General features: G+C 46.8%; 1 protein-coding gene across 7 annotated transcripts in view; it reads right to left on the reverse strand.

Moving 5' to 3' along the window:
• Positions 1-7125: 7125 nt before the first annotated feature.
• Positions 7126-17647, reverse strand: part of UBE2H (ubiquitin conjugating enzyme E2 H) — a 98582-nt gene continuing 88060 nt past the window's right edge. For 5 of the 7 annotated variants that reach the window (XM_001501795.7, XM_005609363.4, XM_070265062.1 and 2 more), the window contains 2 exons: positions 16341-16469; positions 7126-11428 (listed from right to left, as the gene is read on the reverse strand). In XM_001501795.7, the coding sequence (XP_001501845.2) occupies positions 11304-11428; positions 16341-16469 (254 nt within the window). In that variant the 3' untranslated portion in view covers positions 7126-11303. Of the gene's footprint in view, positions 11429-13633; positions 13731-16340; positions 16470-17647 lie in introns of all 7 variants that reach the window. The other 2 variants (XM_014739050.3, XM_014739049.3) reach the window with 1 other exon arrangement.

Below are 17647 nucleotides of genomic sequence, written 5' to 3' on the forward strand. Positions count from 1 at the left end.
ACCCTTCTTGCTGAAAGAACACACATGGGACAATTTGCCCCCTATCTTGGAGTGATTACATGGAGTGTGGGTGTCCTCACATTGGCACTGTCTGCTCAAAGAAATTATCAACTGCTTGGGACCAGGGCCGGGGGCTCATATGCCTTCAGGTGTACCTCCTTCCTCCCAGGCCCCAGAATGCACATCTGGGCACACAGCAGGATCCAGTAAGCACCAGGCCATGGAGGTGTCTAGCTGGTCCCAGGGCCCAGGCCTGTTGGAGGACACCCCCTCCTGGGACATTCGAGCAATCTCTGTCCATTAGGACGGGAGCTCAGCTGCTAGTAACTGTGGCAGAGACTGCTCTGTGTGTCCCCAAAGGCAACCTCCCCTATTCCCCAGTAATAGAACACCAATGTTTTAGAACCCCAATTTTTAAAATATAAATCTCAATACTTTTACTTAATAGCAGAAGTTTAAAGAAATTTTTATTATGAAAATGTTATAACCTATTCAAAAGTAGAGAGAATGATATAATGAACTCCCATGTACCCATCACTCAGCCTCAGCAACATTAACACATGGCTTGTTTCAGCGATTACATCCCCTCCCACCACTGGATCATTTTGAAACAAATCCGGACGTCATGTCATTTCATCCCTAAATTTAATATATATTTCTAAAAGGTAGACTTTAAATGTATACAATATAGAACACAATAACTTTATCACCTATAAAAAACAATTATAATTTCATGATAATTTCTTAATATCATATACCCACTCATGGTTCAAATTTCCTCAATTGTCTCAAATCTTTTTAAGGAGCTGAGTTGTTCCAACAGGTTCTAAAAACACAAGATCCACACATCGTACTAGTAGAACCCCAATTTTATTCAAGGGGGCAATGTGCCCAACTGAGGAAGACTATCTCCCCACTTCCCTGAACCAGTGTGCAGCTGTGTGTCTCAGTTTGGTCAAGGAGGCGTAGGCAGAAGTGTGGAGGAGGCATCCAAGAACACTCCTTAAAAGGAGCTGTCATGGGGCTGGCTGGGTGGCGAAGTGGTTAAGTGCACAGTTCTGCTTCGGCGTCCCGGAGTTCACTGGTTTGAATCCTGGGTGCGGACATGGCACCGCTTGGCAAGCCATGTTGTGGTAGGCATCCCACCTATAAAGTAGAGGAAGATGGGCACAGATGTTAGCTCAGGGCCAGTCTTCCTCAAAAAAAAAAAAAAAAAAAAGGAGCTGTCAGCTGCGAGATGAGCACCTTTTATTCTTCCCTCCTTCCTTCTTCCTGCCGCCTGGAACTTGGGATATGATCTCTGGAGCTCTAGCAGCTATCTTGGACCACAAGGTGACCTCGCAAGCAGAAGCCAAAGCTAGGATGGCAGATAGAGAGTAGGAACTTAATTTCCCACTCCACTGTTATTTCCAGTCTTTATTATTGAATCATCTAAGATTAGGTTCAATTGTAATAAATAGAAAACAAAATAAAACAAAATTTTATAGCAGTGGCTTAAATATGATAGAAATTATTTTTCTCTCTCATACAAAAGAAATCTAGAGATAAGCAGTCCAGGGCTAATAAAGTGGTTCCACAAGGTCATCGAGTATCAGATGTCTATGGCGGAGTAACTAATTACATCCAAAACTCAGAAGCTTAAAACAACAATCGATTATCTGTTTCCGTTTCTGAGGGTCAGGAATCTGGGATTCATGAGGCCTGGCTGCCATCATTCCCAGCTTGACTGGGTCTGGGAGAGCCGCTGGTTTAGGGCTTCACTTCCCAGCCATGTGGGTCTCTCCACAGGGCAGCTCAGAAGGGGTCAGCTGACTTCCCCCAGAGTGAGAGATCCAGGATGGAAGGAAGGAGCGAGAGAGTCCACTCAGGTGGAAGCTGCGGCCTTCCACTCAGCCTGGGAAGTGAACATCCCTCTATCCTTCCTGCCCCTATGCGCCAGTCCCCCATGGCTCCTGCCCTGCTGCCCCTGCTCCCTCCTGTCCTTGAAGCCTGTCCCACTGTCCCCCCTTGCACAGCCCTCTTGCTTCTGGAGAGCACTTCAGGGCCCTCTCCGCTTCCCTGTCTCTGTCCTTCTCTGTATCCTTGCTTGTGCTTCCCATGCCTGATTTGACCCCAAGGCACCATTCAAGCTCCTTGCCCACCAGGCTAGCCAGACCCCTGAGACCCATCCCCCTTCACCTTCACCTCAGGTCGGCTCCCGCCTCCCTGCACACCCCTGGCCACTCCCCTACCTGGGGTGCCCTGCCCTCCTTCTCCCTTCATCCAATTCCTTTCCATCCAGCCAGGCCCTGATCAAGCCCCCTCCTGGAAGCCGCCTCCTGGCAGTTTGTGGTGTCTGGTGACCTTTATTCCTCCCTGCAAGGTCAGTTGGGGTGGTGGGGTGAGGCGGGATGAGCTGTCTCTCCCCGGCCCTGGACTTGCGGAGGGCTTGGGAGGGTGGCCGGCGCAGCGGTAGTAAGCGTCTCCGAGGGCTATTCCTCTGGAGTGATCATACTGGAGAGGTCTGCGTCCCTGCTCTCTGGGTCCCCACCCCCAGGGGGCCTGGCTCCTGCTGGGGCTTGTCTGTCTTCCGCACGAGGAAGGGACGGTTAAATTCATGCTGGGTGGCCGGGGCAGCCTGCTGGGGTGGCCTTGTTCTGGCCCGGTTGCTCCTGAGCCTGGAGCTGCAGAGTCCCTCGGCCCCCCTCATTTTTCCAAGTCTTGTCTGTAGCCTCCTCGGGATTCTGGGGCCCCGCCTGGACCTTCCAACAAGCAAGCTCCTGCTTGCTTAAGCAGCTACATCTGTCGCCGGCCACCAGGGGCCTGGCCCGAGGGGACAGTCAGAGGTCCTGGCTCCTCCTGAGACGGGCGAGGAGGGTCATGGTGGGGGGGAGGGGGGAGGATGCGGGAAGCGGGGGCGGCCTCTGCGACACTACGGGTGACTCTGGGTGGGGCCGGTTTCCCGAGCTCGGCGTTTGGGTAGCCGCGGTTGTTTCCTTTCTGGCACCTGCGGGGCACCGGGGGCGGGGCCGAGGGGCCTCCTGAGGGCGAGACGCCCCGGGGCGGCGGCCGCAGGGGCTGAAGGGTGCGTCCTGCCCGGGAGCCGGGAGCCGGGGGCCGCGGCGCGAGGCCCGAGCGCCCCCTGGCGCCCTAGGCGGGGACGGGCCACGGCGGCTCCGAGGAGACAAGACGGCCTTGGTGGGCCGTCCCCCGCGCCCGCCGCGCCCCCTCCGCCCGAACCCGCTCAGGGAGTCCCCAGCCTCGGGATGGGCCCCTCCCTCTCGTCGGGGGACACCCGCGAGCCCCCGGAGCGACGGCAGCGGTGAGCAGCGCGCGGCGGGGCAGTGCCGGGGCGCCCTGGCATCCTGGCAGTCACGCCCCCGGGAGGGGGTGGCCGCGGCGGCCAGGTCCCCGAGGGTCCCCACCCCGCTGTCTCCTCGATTCGCCCACAGCCTGCGGGGTCCGTGCACCGGGACCGAACTGAGCGCGCTTCCCGCCCCCGGGCTTTGGACTGATCGGAGACAGCAGGACCCCAGAACATTCTCTGCGGAGTGTGAGGTTCTGGTCCCTCTTGTGACTTGTTTGCTTCTCCTGAAAGTTCCTGCTCTGCCCAGAGGCTTGTCCAGGGCTGCGCTGTCCAGTAGGTGGCCACGGTCCACATGTGGCTGTTGAGCTCTTGAAGAGTGGCGACGGAGGAACCGAAACTTTTCGTCTTATTTAATTAATTTAAATTTAAAAACAAGCAGTGTAAATTCGGTAGGACTGTGCGTCACTTTTAAACGTTGAAAATGCAGCATCCAAATTGAAATGTGCTGTGTAAAATAAACACTGGGTTTCAAAGTTAGTACAAAAATAAGAACGCAAAATAGCTCATTCACTTTTAAACAGTAGTTACATACTGAAATCATATTTTGGATATAGAGTTAAGACATTAATTTTACCGTTTTTTAAAAAAATGTGGCTACTAGAAAGTTTTAGATTACTTATGTAGATGGCATTCTGTTTCTGTATTTCTGCTCTAGGGAGTGGGTTGGGCTAAATCTGAGTTTTATTTTCTCACTCCACTGAGGTTGGGAACAGTGCTGTCAGTGGAAATGGGGATGTGTGGGGAAAGGCCCCCACCCTCAGGGACCACGCCCGGATGGGAGGGTGAGGCTCACTTGGACACAGGTGCCACAGCTCCCTGGGTGTTGGAGATGGCCACAGAGCTCGGGCACAGCATGAGCTCTTGGAAAGAACACTCCTCTGTGGTCTAAAGACCTGGCTTCCAGCACTGGTTGTGCCACTATTATCTGTGTGCCCAGGTCTCTTGATGCCTCACAAGCAGTTAATGTGAAACGGGACCAAGTCCTGGTCTCCTTCCCAGGGCCAGTGTGACATCACAGGGAAGCCCTCTTCGGCCATCGCTGATGGTGGTTACCTCCGGTGAAGGGCATTATGGAAGACTGTCAGGTTTCTGGAATGCCAACTTGTTACCAGCACATAATTCCTCTGAAATCTGCAGAAGTGCATCTTTTAAAAGCTTTGTTCCACACTTTTTTTTTTAAGGAAGATTATCCCTGAGCTAACTACTGCCAATCCTTTTCTTTTTGCTGAGGAAGACTGGCCCTGAGCTAACATCAGTGCCCATTTTCTTCTCCTTTATACGCAGGACGCCTAACACAGCATGGCTTGCCAAGCAGTGTCATGTCCGCACCCGGGGTTCCGAACGGGCGAATCCCGGGCTGCCCAGAAACAGAATCTGCGAACTTAACCGCTGACCACTGGGCCGGCCCCGTCCCACACTTTTAAATGCACCTTAGTGGACTGTAGCAGGGACCTGATTCAGTTCATAGAGCTGGAGAGAACAGAATCCAGGCTGAAGCTTCTCAGCGGAGTCGCTTGCTCCGTGCTGGCTGACTTAGCTGGTAGTGGCCGCGGGAAGGGGAGCTGAGAGCTGAAGGCCAAAGCTCAGGGCTGTCCAGCGCTTCTCCAGGTTGTCGACAATGGGGCAGCCAGAAAGGTAGAGTTTTCCTCTTAGGGAGCCCAACTCTGTTCCTGCCACGCCCAACCATTTGACACCAGGTCGTAGGAGCCAAGTTTGAGCCCTAAAGAGCTCTCAGGAACCCAGATCCACGAAGTGCCCAGCCCTTTTTCAACAATAAACACCGATATAGACACACACACACACACACACGCACCCCTCACAGAGGAGGGGAAACAGTCCTGTGTCTTTTATTTTCTAACATTAAATCCCTAGTCAGGCTAACTCCAGTTCCCAGAAGTTCCGGGTGCACGATCCTTCGACATGAGGCCCTGGAGAGCAGGCCCAAGGTGGACTGCCTTGGGCTCATGCAGGGACCCGAGTCCCTGAGAAGCCTGTGAGCTTCTCCTGAGGAGGCTGCTCTCAGTCTGTCAGGTGGCTCCAGGCCTCTGCAGGTCCAAGGATTGTGAGCCAGATAAATCCTTTGCCCTGGTTCTAGGTGAGGAGCAGGAAACACCAGAGTCCAGCGTCACAGGAACTCATTCCACAGGGTAGAGGGCAGCTTTCCAGAGATGGCAAGAGAATTTAAGGTAAGAGTTCTGGGGCTCTGGGCCCACAACTTTCTTCCCCAGGACAACATGCCTCAGAAATGCCCAATCCCCTTCTCAGGGAAGGGCCAGTGCCTCAGGCAGGCGGTGGAGAGCCCCCTCTGCCCCTGGGGGAGCAGCTGGACTGAGGCCGAGAGGTGGCAGTGATGCTGGGTGAGACTACTGGTGAAAGAGGACCCGAGCCCCACTGAATGCACTGAGACGCTTCATGGGGCAGTTTTCAACCAGCTGCCTTACGTGAGATCAACAGAATGACTGTTCACATGACCTACAGATCTCTCAATTCTCCTTTCAGCTGGAAAATGGGTGCTCTAAATTCCCAGAGCTCTTTGTGTCCCAAAACTCTAAGCTGTGATCTTGAAACCTTCGTGTTTCTCAGGGATGTAACATCCCCTCTCAGGAGACCATCTCCTGTGATGTGGCATTGTTTCAGAGCCCAGATGGAGTTCTGAGTCACAAAGTGTCAGAGTCAGAACCTATTGGTTTAGGGCCCTCATTTTACAGATGAACCCGAGGCCCACAGAGCGGGAGATACACAGCTGGTTCATGTTAGAGGCAGGACTAGCACTCACAGCCTGGTTCGGTCCTTTGGTCCCCTGCATCCTCAGCTGAGGGGTTGATGACGACCACTTGCAAAAAGGCTGTTCAATGTTTTGCTTCTGAGCACCGGAGGCAGCCAGGGCAGCTTGGGGATCTCCTTGCCACGGGAGAGCATGAGGTGTTCACACCAGAGCACCGTTCCTGGGTGGCCTTGCCCTCCTCCCTGGTGGCCTCAAAGCTGGGCCTACTGGAGAATACATCAGGTGCAGTGAGGAAGAAAAGAGGTGTGAGGGAAACGAATAAGTAAACGGTGGAAGAGAGTTGGGGGAATGAGACCATGTGACCAAAGGAAACCTCTTCCCTTTGTCTTCAGGGCCTTTTGACAAAATCAAGTAGATTCTCCAAGAGACTAGGCAACATTGCCCTCTGGTGGCCAAGGAGGGCATATGCTTTAGACAGGAATTGAAACGCTGGGCTAACCCAGTGATCAGCTTCGGATGCGGTACCCGCAGCTCCCCCACCACATCCCGGATGAAGTTGGCACTTGGCACAGAGGGGCACCTGTTGAGGCAGCTAGGCCCTGGCAGGAAGCTGCACTGCGTGTAGACTCCAGGCCGAGCGGGCACCCTTTGCTCAGCATTAGTTGATATGGCCTAGGTTTGAGCTTAACAGCAGCATGGAAGCCATCCCTGCCAATCCATGTGGGGGAAGGTGGGGTGCTCCAGGCCACAGGACTTCACAGAAGAGATGGCTTTCAAGGCTCCAGTGGAGAAGCCTCACGGTAAGCTTGTTCATTGTCAGCAGTCACCTGGCCCTCCAGGGACAGGGACAGGGACTCTGAGCAGGGCCTCTTACCTATTACTGCCTACAGGTGATATTCTCTTCCCAGACTAACCCAGTCATCTGCTTGTAAGAGCTTCTCTGTCAGAAAAAGCCAAGGTCTGCTGCTCAGAGGAGCCAGACGATCAGGGAGGGGCTCTGAAAACGGGCTCAGTCATCATGGGGGCTGCTAACTTATTGATCAAGGTCCAGCCATTTGCCAAGGTATATACACATTTTATTTAAAAAAGTTTACAGTTTTCATTATACACAGCTATTAAGAGGTTATAGTCAGAGGCATTTGTCCTGTTGACAGAAGTGCCCATTAGATCATCACAATGCAAGGAAAAAGGTGGAAGGGAGGAGATAGGGCGAGGAAAAAATAAGTGATAAAAAGCTTAGATTTCAATTAAGGGCTGGTACGTCCCTTTTATCTCTTCAAGTATCACACAATATGTACCAAATACAATCAGTAAATAATGGCCATTTCTTCCCAAGCCCACAGCCAAGACAAGTATTTGCTGGATTAAGAGTCCTGGCCCTTCCTCAGGCGAGCGGAGAACCCGCACACCTGAAGGCTGTCACGTTCCCCTTCCCCAAGGGGCTTCCACTCCATCCAATCCCTAATGGAACCGCCAAGGTGTTCAGTGGCCAGAGAAAATATGAACACGGATTCAGAAGTCCAAAGAAATGCAGGATTTTGCGCCCAATCAGAAACGATTTGACTTTAGTCAACAAGGCTGTGGACCCAGTTAGGAAGCTGATGAAAATAACTCTTGCTAACTTTTGTTAATGGCTTTCACTTTCTGACTGAGTCCCTACAACACAGAAGGGCCACATGCCATTTAAAATCAAACACTAGTTCCCAGAAACTTGGTGTCTAGAAACGTCACCCGCGGAGGCCAGAAAAGGATCTGTCTTTCATGATTCTCAGCCATCCCAACAGGAGGCCTAATAAAAAGCAAGTGTCAGGCCAAGGCCAACCATGGCTTCAGGGAGCCTTTTGAGGGAAAAAAATTCCTTCAAGGGGAGACACTCCTCAGGAGCTTAGATCAGCCAGTTGGCAATTAGAACATCTTTTGAAGTGGAAGAAAATGTTAGGTACTGGAGAGATATATGGCAACTTCTGAAAATCATCTCACTAGTATAAAATGCTGGTTGAAACTGCACAGTAACCTCAAGGAGTGCGATGAGACTGGAGACAAAAGAGCAAAAATGCCAGTGTCTAGCTAGGCTACCGCTAAACGTAACCTCAAGGCGCCAGTGCTGGGCCGCCCGCGAGCAGTGCATCACAGCTGGGATGCAGCCATCTTGCTTGTTGGTGTCTGGCGAGAGCTCGAACTCAGTGATTTCAACGGGGGGCAAAGAAGAGCTTGTGCTGGTACACCACAAGGAAGGATTTCAAAAACTATAGATTCTAAGAAGGGAAGGGAAGGGAAGGGAAACTGCCAGAAGCAGCTCTGACCTACCACCACCTTTAAAAGCAATAATGTTCAGCCCTTCTGAGAGGCTCTGGATGTTTTTCTGAGTGTCATGAAGGGACAGCCTGGAAAAGCATTTGCTGTTGTGACACCCCCCACTCCAGCCTTACTCTGCTACCTATTGTCGGACCCAGAGTCCTCAGACTCACGGCCCGGCTTCTTCCAGCTCCCTCTGTACCTATAACTATGGTCTCTACTCCTACTTCTCCCAGGTACAGGGAAGGGACAAAAAGTTAGCGTAAGAAGGAATTCTCGTCAACTTATCAAAAGTCAATTTCCCAGTGGAGATGGAAAGCCCCACACAGAACCAAAAACATGCATGGGACCAAGGTTAGTGCCCAGAAAGGACGGACTTGCACAGAATGAGAGGGTACAGCATGACTTGGGTAGCAATTCCAGGAGCTTTCAGTGCTAAGAGAATTGAAGCCTAAATTACACCTTCATCACACAGACTTGGATGGACACACACACACACACACTCTGCAGCCATACTCAGATCTGCTTCTTAACCCCCGCAACCTCCCCCAGTAAGTCTTCATGTGGGAAGCCTGCACCACCAGGTTCCTACCGCTGGAGCTCTCAATCGGAGGCAAGCTGCTATCTTTTCATTAGAGAAATATGGATTGAGTCGGGGAGCAGGGCTGTGGCACTGCTCACATAACTTCCCTAAACTTGGTTCTCCTAGTTTTTCTGAAAAGATTAAAGGCAATTATTACTGGACATTATTCTTTTGAAAGGTAATTAGAACACTATTGTTTATACAATATTGAAAAAATACAATTTTTTATTGTTTGAACTCAAATCACCACCCAGCACTTTAAGCCTACCCTAAATCGCACCTACAGTCACGGTTATAGCACAAGCAGACTGCTAGATCAGCAGGTAAGCAGGTTAGACAGTGCCAGCACAGCCCCTCCCTCCCCCAGAGTAATGAGAAGACAACGTGCTAGATAAGAGTTAAAGTACACCAGTACATGTTAAATAGTTAACACTACCCTCCGACAAGCCACAAATGCTAGATAGGTAACTCAGTACGGTTAACTAACCACAGCCCTACGTAACTGCACTTTTAAATTTTCTTTAAAGAAAACCTTTTGCTTCATGCCCGTAATTAACATAAAATAAGTAAATTCTTTGTCTTTTTATTTAGGAAAATAATCATGCTAAAAGCAAGTTGTATTTTATATAATAGATTTTCAAAGAAAAGATTGATTGTGCTTTTTGAATAAAAAAAGATAGGATATCTTCCAACCTCATTGACTCAAATCTTGTGGAATATAGCACTTCTAAACTAAAAAACACACATCAAAAAGAAAAATTAAGTTATCCCAGTGGGACATTCAAAAATTGTCTTTAGAACGTTTTAGGATTGGCTAATTCTGCTATTGTCCTATTGGTTGTGGCAAAAAAAAAGAATACAGAGTTGCTGTCTAAAGTTCTCCAAATTCAGCAGGCAACGCTCAGATGTGAAAGGAACTCTGCCGGCAACCTGGACATATGGTTAGCTGAGTAAACATTTGATTAGCAGGCATTTTAAACTGTCTGATTTCCTCTTAACATATACAGGAGAGAAAGTTTCCTTCCTTCCAAACCTGTTCCACTACGTCATATTTCTGAATCCTTTCCTCCTATTCAGTCACACTCTGAAAAAAGCAGTTTGTTTTTCCCATGTAGAGTCACTTTGGGTACAAGAACCTTTATTTGTTCCAAATATTTCTCATTTTAAATTTAGAATACGTGTTGGGTCTGAAATACCCATTTCCCACTCCCACAAGCAGGTGATGACCAGGCTGCTGCCAAGAGCAGCAGCGGAAGGGAGAAAAAACCAAAACATGAATGAGAGTACCCAGGAGTCCCAGCCGCCAGACGGGTCTTCTTCCCGAGGCTAATGGTCCACGGAGCGGCTGTCTGAGGAAGAGGCCATCTCTTGGTAGGTGAAGATTAAATCTGCAACCTTTCTAAGCACAATTCACACACACGCCGGAAAAAGGAAAAAAAACCTCAAAACAAAAAACTCACAACCACCCTCAAATTTAAAGCTCTCAGTCCAGAGTAGCGGTCTCAAAGTGGCCAACAATAGGATGAGGGTGTGACTCTGCATGTGCTGGATGGGAGGAAACATCTTCTCAGTCACTTTTCTCCTCCTGTCGTCTCAAAAAAGGTCTGGATTACAAAGCTCTACCCAAGAAAAAGAATCAGGTTCAGGAAACACTTCCAAAAGCTCCTCCAAAGCAAACACGTGTGGCTGCAGGGCCTGGTAGCGAGAAGGGCAGGAATCTACACATAAAAATGTACTTAAAATCTGAGTCAAAAAAATTGTTGTAAGTTTCAACGCTCCCACTAGCTCCCTGTTTTATACTGTTACTCCACAGCACGGGGCCACCTAGGATTTGCAGGGAGGAGCAGCTCTGATTCTGATGGGGCTGGCTCTACATGCTCCCACAGCAAGCCTTTTCCTCCTCAATTTTTCCTTTCCGTTTAGAAAAAGCACTATTCTATCTTCCAAGAACAGTCCAAGAACTGGTTGGTTTGGTTTGTTTCTTTGGAACCATCAATAAAAGAAGCAACTTTTTCCTGTTATTTTAACTCAAGTCTATTTATCAGAGCGGCTATTTCTTTCGACAGTTCAGTAGCACACAGGCTGACTTGGCCAAATGGACTTATGAATGCATGCATTCGGACCGCATATTGCTACCAAAATGGAATGTGGGAATATGCTATGCACCTCAGGTTGAGAAATGACCAAGAAATCAAGATCTAAAGGGTGATATATAATATATATATATCAATGCTATTATTCATAAAAACCTTGTTTAGTAATAAAAAAAATTGCTTTGTTTAAATATGAATATTATAGTCTGCTTCTCATGGTTAGGAAATAATAGTCTTTCTGAAAAGCAGGTGCTTTTTCTACTACAACTCCATATCCTGGGCCTCATCTTCCGAAAAGTCAGACATAGAACTCTCCGACGAGCTGTCACCGGTGCCCTCTTCCTGCTCTTTCAGTGCCTCCTCCGTTGCATATTTCTGGATGTACTCTGCACAGGGGGCGGGGATAAAGAAAACACAAGGGCCATGAGCAAGCAGGCATGTGCTTCAGCGACCCCCAAGCTGGAAAGTCCCAGGGAGGTTGGAGCTTTCATTACATCCCGGGGGTAACAAAGATGACAGTTACGGTCACTAAAGCTAAGGGGAAAATCCCACAGGGAGATGTCTTTTGAGTTCGTGCACTTTGCCCCCTTAGTAAGAGAGACAACGCAGAACACTTGATTTGCAGGGGAATAAGTACACTGCATCACCATCCTAGAACTCCCTTGGGCCATCACCTCCCAGGCAGATGAACACCCCAGGTGGAGGTGCACTAGGCAGCCGACCACCACGGGCCTCGGCTGCACGCCATGGGAAAGCCAGCAGATGTCCAGGACAATGCCTGGTGTTACATGTCCTCCAACTCTTTCCCTGTTGGCTTACCAACATGGCGCACTCCTCTAAACTTGATGGACTGGGGAAATGTGAACCCCGTACTTTCTATGTTAATAAAACCATTCATCTCCCCAGATAGAAGAGGACTAACTAGTTAGGATTCCATAGTAATTTATAAGGAAATCCTCCATCATTTTTAGATTTGCAGTTATATAATTACACTCAGCCCAAATCTATTATTTTAGGAATAGATTTTAGCCTAAACAGAGCCTGCCTGTCAGGTTTTTGAAGCAGCTGGTAAAAACAGTCTCTCAATCTGCTCAGGAATGAGCTGCTACCTGGAGACACAGCTAACCTCTGAGCAACTTCACCACTGATTATTTACCTGAAAATTTATGCTGCTATAGTCTAGGCTGAATCTGCTAGCTGAAAAAAATTGTAAGAACTGCTGAATAAACAATTAAACTTGTTCCTAAAAACTCTTTAAGTGCATAGTGTTTTTGAGTAAATAGCCTACACACAATATGAAGAGACAAGACAGTGAGAATCCTCTTCAGAACACCGGCAGGAGAAAACAACTCCTCAGGTTCTTATGCTTTGTTTTTCCTCCTACGGAGCTGGAGGAACTAAGCGCAAAACGAAGATAAGGGAAATGGCCAAACGGGGTGCCCAATTTGAATAACTTAGTGCAAGGGCGTAGCTAAGAATACTTTTTATATTTTTAAAGGGTTGTTAAAAAGAAAGAAAGAAAGAAAAAGAATATGTGACAGAGACATGTGGTCAAATCTGGCTCTTTACAAAAAAGTTTGCAGACTTCTGACTTAAGAGTCCTACAAATTCATTATAACAAAATTTTACACTGAGATAATGAAATTAAAAAGCCCCTGATAAGGTAGAAACTTACCCTAATGCACCTTTTAGAATGAGAGAAATGTTTATTAAAGCCTTTGAAATTTTATTTTTACTCTCTAAGGGGCTGGCTACCTTGCTTCTTCCTTTGTAGAAAGAAGCTGCTGCACTTTGACATTGTTCTCTGACACTGTAATCTGATAGTATCAGCCTTAAGTATATTCAAGGAAACAGATATGTATTAAGTGCTTACTAGGACAAGGCCTTTCAGGAGAGAGAAAAATGCAAAGCAAGGTCACTGACGTGCAGGAGAAGCAGATAAAGATAAAAGCAGTGCGCTGCTGAGCCCATCAGAGGGAAGCATGGAGGAAGGGGCTGCGGCCGCGAGCTGGGAAGGCAATTGCATCTGCACTGAAGAAGTCCTCAGTGGCACTGTAGGAAGCGCCATTCCATGGGAAAGGCACAGCCCCGCCAAAAGCACAGGGAAAGAAGTGGTTGCGCTATTAAGACACAGCATTAAGAGAGAACTACAGTTGTTTCCTTCCTTTAAAAAAATCTGAAGCAAATAAAGCAAAAATGTACAGGTTTTGCTTTACAGTCACATGTTGCTTAAAGACTGGGATCTGTTTTGAGCAATATGTTGTTAGGCGATCTCGTCGTTGTGCGAACACCATAGAGTGAGCTTACACAAACCCAGATGGTATAGCCTACTACACACCTAGGCTTTATGGTACTAATCGTATGGGACCACGGTCACCCATGTGGCCTGTCGTTGACTGAAAGGTTATGTGGCGCATAACTAGTTGGATGGTAGACACACAGCTGTTAAGTTATGCTGTTCTTCTGTAGGGTTGAAACCTTCCATGACTAACTAAGGAAGCAAATACACTTGGGTACCTGAAACTCATCTAATTTGATTGTCACATATTGATGCATTTAGAGGAGTAAAGGCAAAGATGTAGATCACTCACAGTAACAGAGTCCTGAAGGGCAGGCTAACAGGCCACTCAGTGAAGGTTTCTGAGCAGGGAAGTGACATGTCTTTAGACAGCTCCAAGGTGGCCCGTCCTACAGGCAGTCCAATATTTAGAAGATAAAACAGCATCACCTAAATATGAATGCTGACCAACATTCACGGTAAGAAAGGGTGCCTACACCAACCTGTGATGTTAGGCGTGCAAATGTCCAGGAGGCAGCTGGGGAGAGATGTCACACCTAGACACACATTTTGGGAAATCATCTACCTAGAGGGGATCATCTAAAGCTGGGAGGGGTGAATAAGCTCTCCCAAGGGGTGGGGGAGGAAGACAGAGGGTCGAAGGACGGAATCTTAAGAGAATGACCATGTTTAGGAAATAGAATGAGAAGAGTTTTCACAAAAGTAAGGGGTAAAATACCAAAGCTGCAGAGAGGTCCAGGAGAATGGGTCTCGAGAAGGGTCCACATGATTAGGAAGAAATGAGGTCACAGACTCAGGAGAGGAGCCAGAACAAACTAGACCTCTGGAGTTTAAGACAAGGAAGCAAGGCATTTGAAAATGAAAGGAAATACAGAGCAAGATTCCTAAAGGAGGCCACAGGATTTGTGAAATGGCCCTCTGACGTCTGCAGGTGAAGGAGGATCAAGAGTGCCAGGAGGAAGCGCACAAATGGGGGAATAAGCTCACAGGTTGCTGAGGGGAGGGAATCTGAGAAATAAGACAGGACATCTCTTATTTCCTGTAGGAGGAACAAAAAAAAGATGGGGGGAATATGTACATATAAAAAGTCCAGTAGGAAGTTGGGGTGATTCAGGTCTGATAGCCATGATTTTCCCAGTTTACTAAGGAAGACAAAATGATAGACAACAGTAACATTTCAGAAAGCTTGAGCTAGCGAGTCTAAGATAAAAATGTGGGTTGGGTCCCTTTTGTAATTGCTGCTATAGCAGATAGGTACTAGACACGGATAGTGTTAAATTGCTGAGGCATAATGACTCTAACAACTATGGAAATATGCTCTGCGCCAAGATATCTGTGGGCTGCAGACACTGTTAAGTGATTTCTATGTCAAAATTTTAATACAGTCTCATAATAGAATTTTATCTGGTTAAAACTGACTGCCTTTTTCTTGAAATACATGTTTGTTTGGCTATATAGATATTCTACATAAATTAGATATTAATTTGCAAAGCACCTGAGATCTAAGTAAATAGAGTCGATTTATTTCTACTTTATCTCAACAAACGTACCAGACAATACTCAATAGAGACCTGGGAAGAATGAGAAAACAGAAGGAAAACCATTGCTCAAGAAATAGCCCCGAATGCTCCTGTTTGTCTCATACCTGCACAGTTAAGACTGAAGACCTATATATTCAAGCTCTTATAAATTATTTCTACCCCTATCTCTTGCAAATGTACCTCAGAGGGGCCACACATTTTGCAGAAGTTGATGTTCTGAATTGCTATGCAGATGGGCAAGTCATGCTAAAAATTGGGTAGATACCAATGCCTGCCATTTGTTAAGAAGAGCAGGCCCTTGGGGCCGGCCCCCTGGCCGAGTGGTTAAGTTCGCGTGCTCCGCTGTGGCAGCCCAGGGTTTTGCTGGTTTGGATCCTGGGCACAGACATGGCACCGCTCATCAGGCCATGCTGAGGCGGCATCCCACATACCACAACTAGAAGGACCTGCAACTAAGATATATAACTGTGTACTGGGAGGATTTGGGGAGATAAAGCAGAGGGGAAAAAAAAAAAAAGAGCAGGCCCATTTTTACAGACTTTGAATTCCTTTCCTTTTTGGTGGGACTTTATATATCTAGACTTTTCACTATGAAAATTCTCAAACATACTTGGAGATAAAAAGGACAATATGATGAACATTGCTAAAGTTGTGTGGAGTTTTAGATGTTCTTTTGTAACCATATTTTTATTTTTATGAAATTCACATCCCATTGGCATATAAACTGTTTAAGAATAGGAAAATAGGATTCTGAATCTTAAAGGATGAGCAAACTACTACTACCACACTTCTAACTTTAATAGCACATTTCAAGTTTTAATAGAAAAATCCCATAAAACCAGGGTACCAGGGCCAAGTATCTGCAGTAGAGGAGAAATGTGCCTGGCTGTAAACTTCCCAAATTAAAGGCAAATCAGTATGGGACCAAGAAAAGATGCCACTTGGGTGTTTTTAATTCAATAGGTAAAAGAATATAATTTTAAAAAGTCTAAAGATGAATTTGGCATTTCCCAGCTCCCAAAAAGCTGCTTTCCTGAAAGGCCAGGATGATACTATCTATAAACAAATGTGAGATTATGCCTTTCAATTAATACTTTACCCTCAAGTCCAATTTTCTAATTTTAAAAGAGGAAGCAAATGAAGGCAAAGGTTTTTTTGTATGGGTGTCCACAGGGATTTCTGGCAGAGATACATCCATTACTACCCAACAGATGAGCCTGACACTCTCTCATCTTTCCTTTCGCTCGCTCTCTCTCTCCCCTTCCCTTCTTCCTTGCTGGTACCTCCAGCCTTCAAAGGTGTCTCTGACCCTTGGAACTACAGAGGCTAGTGAGCTCTGCTCTAGCCCACAGCTGTCTCTTTTTAGGCCTGAGAAAAATGATCAGAAGGACTTTTAATTATCAAAGTCCAATAGACTTAAGCTCTTCTGTATCAAGGTTAAACTATTTGCCTTCTTACCCTTAATTTTCTGCTTGTATTCTTCTGGTCGGTGGAGGTACATGGCTGCAGCGTCACCATTGAGAGGATCTATGGGGTTAGGATAGGCCAACAACTGGGGCAGGAAGGACTCAAATATATTGGTAAGATCTGAAAAAGTAAACAGAAATACGTCATGCATGGAACAAGCAAGTTCACCTAAAATTCACTTGAATTCAGTAGCCAAAACTGCTTACCTTCCTAGATATTTAACCACATGGATGTATTTCCATAAAAGTGTGCTCCATTACATGTGACTTATATTACATATTCCGTTCAATGCCAATTTTTGAATTTAATTTTAATTTAAAGAACCACATAAAGGTATATCTGATATTCACTTTGAAAGGCAATTGTCCCAATTCTAATTCACTTCATTTTCTAAACCAAGAAATTAGAAATATTACATACATTGTTTATTAATTAAAACTTGTGTCCCTTGGGGCTGGCCCCGTGGCTGAGTGGTTAAGTTCATGTGCTCCGCTTTGGCGGTCCAGGGTTTTGCCAGTTCGGATCCTGGGTGCGGACATGGCACCACCCATTAGGCCATGCTGAGGCGGCGTCCCACATGCCACAACTAGAAGGACCCACAAGTAAAATATACAACTATGTACTGGGGGGATTTGGAGAGAAACAGCAGAAAAAAAAAAAAAGAAGATTGGCAACAGCTGTTAGCTCAGGTGCCAATCTTTAAAAAACAAACAAAAAACTTGTGTCCCAATACTCTACAGCACTCTACATTCCAACAAAATGAGTAATATCATTGATATGAGTAATATTACTTGATATCACAATTTTCTACAGCTTTGAAAACTCCCACTCTGACAAGTATTCAAGCACCTGTTACAGGCCTTGACATTTAACTCAATCCTCCTAACTTCTAATGAAGGTAAATATAACCAGTTTTTCAATTTTCTGGGTAATGAGGATAGGAACCTATACGGACCACTTTAAGATCATTAAAAAACCATGAAACAGTTAAATACCAATCTACTGCGTTTATTAACTCCCTTGTCAGATTCAGCACAAGGTGCTGGGTGTACACATGATATCTACACACACAGTTCAACAAAAACTCTGTAGCCGCATAGTGTTTTATAAAGGATACAGGCCTTGAAAACATGTAAAATAAACTGCATATCCCCATGAATTCAGAGATGCTCTCCCATTCTCTGTGCTTCTCAGCAGACCTAACTGTGGAAAGTTAACGCCTCCATTTCTCTGCCCTCTCTAGTTACTCTATCACGTTTTATAGAAAACATTTGTTTCTAGAGGGAAGGCTAAAATAT

This window comes from Equus caballus, chromosome 4, assembly GCF_041296265.1.
Source record: "Equus caballus isolate H_3958 breed thoroughbred chromosome 4, TB-T2T, whole genome shotgun sequence".
Lineage (NCBI taxonomy): Eukaryota > Metazoa > Chordata > Mammalia > Perissodactyla > Equidae > Equus > Equus caballus.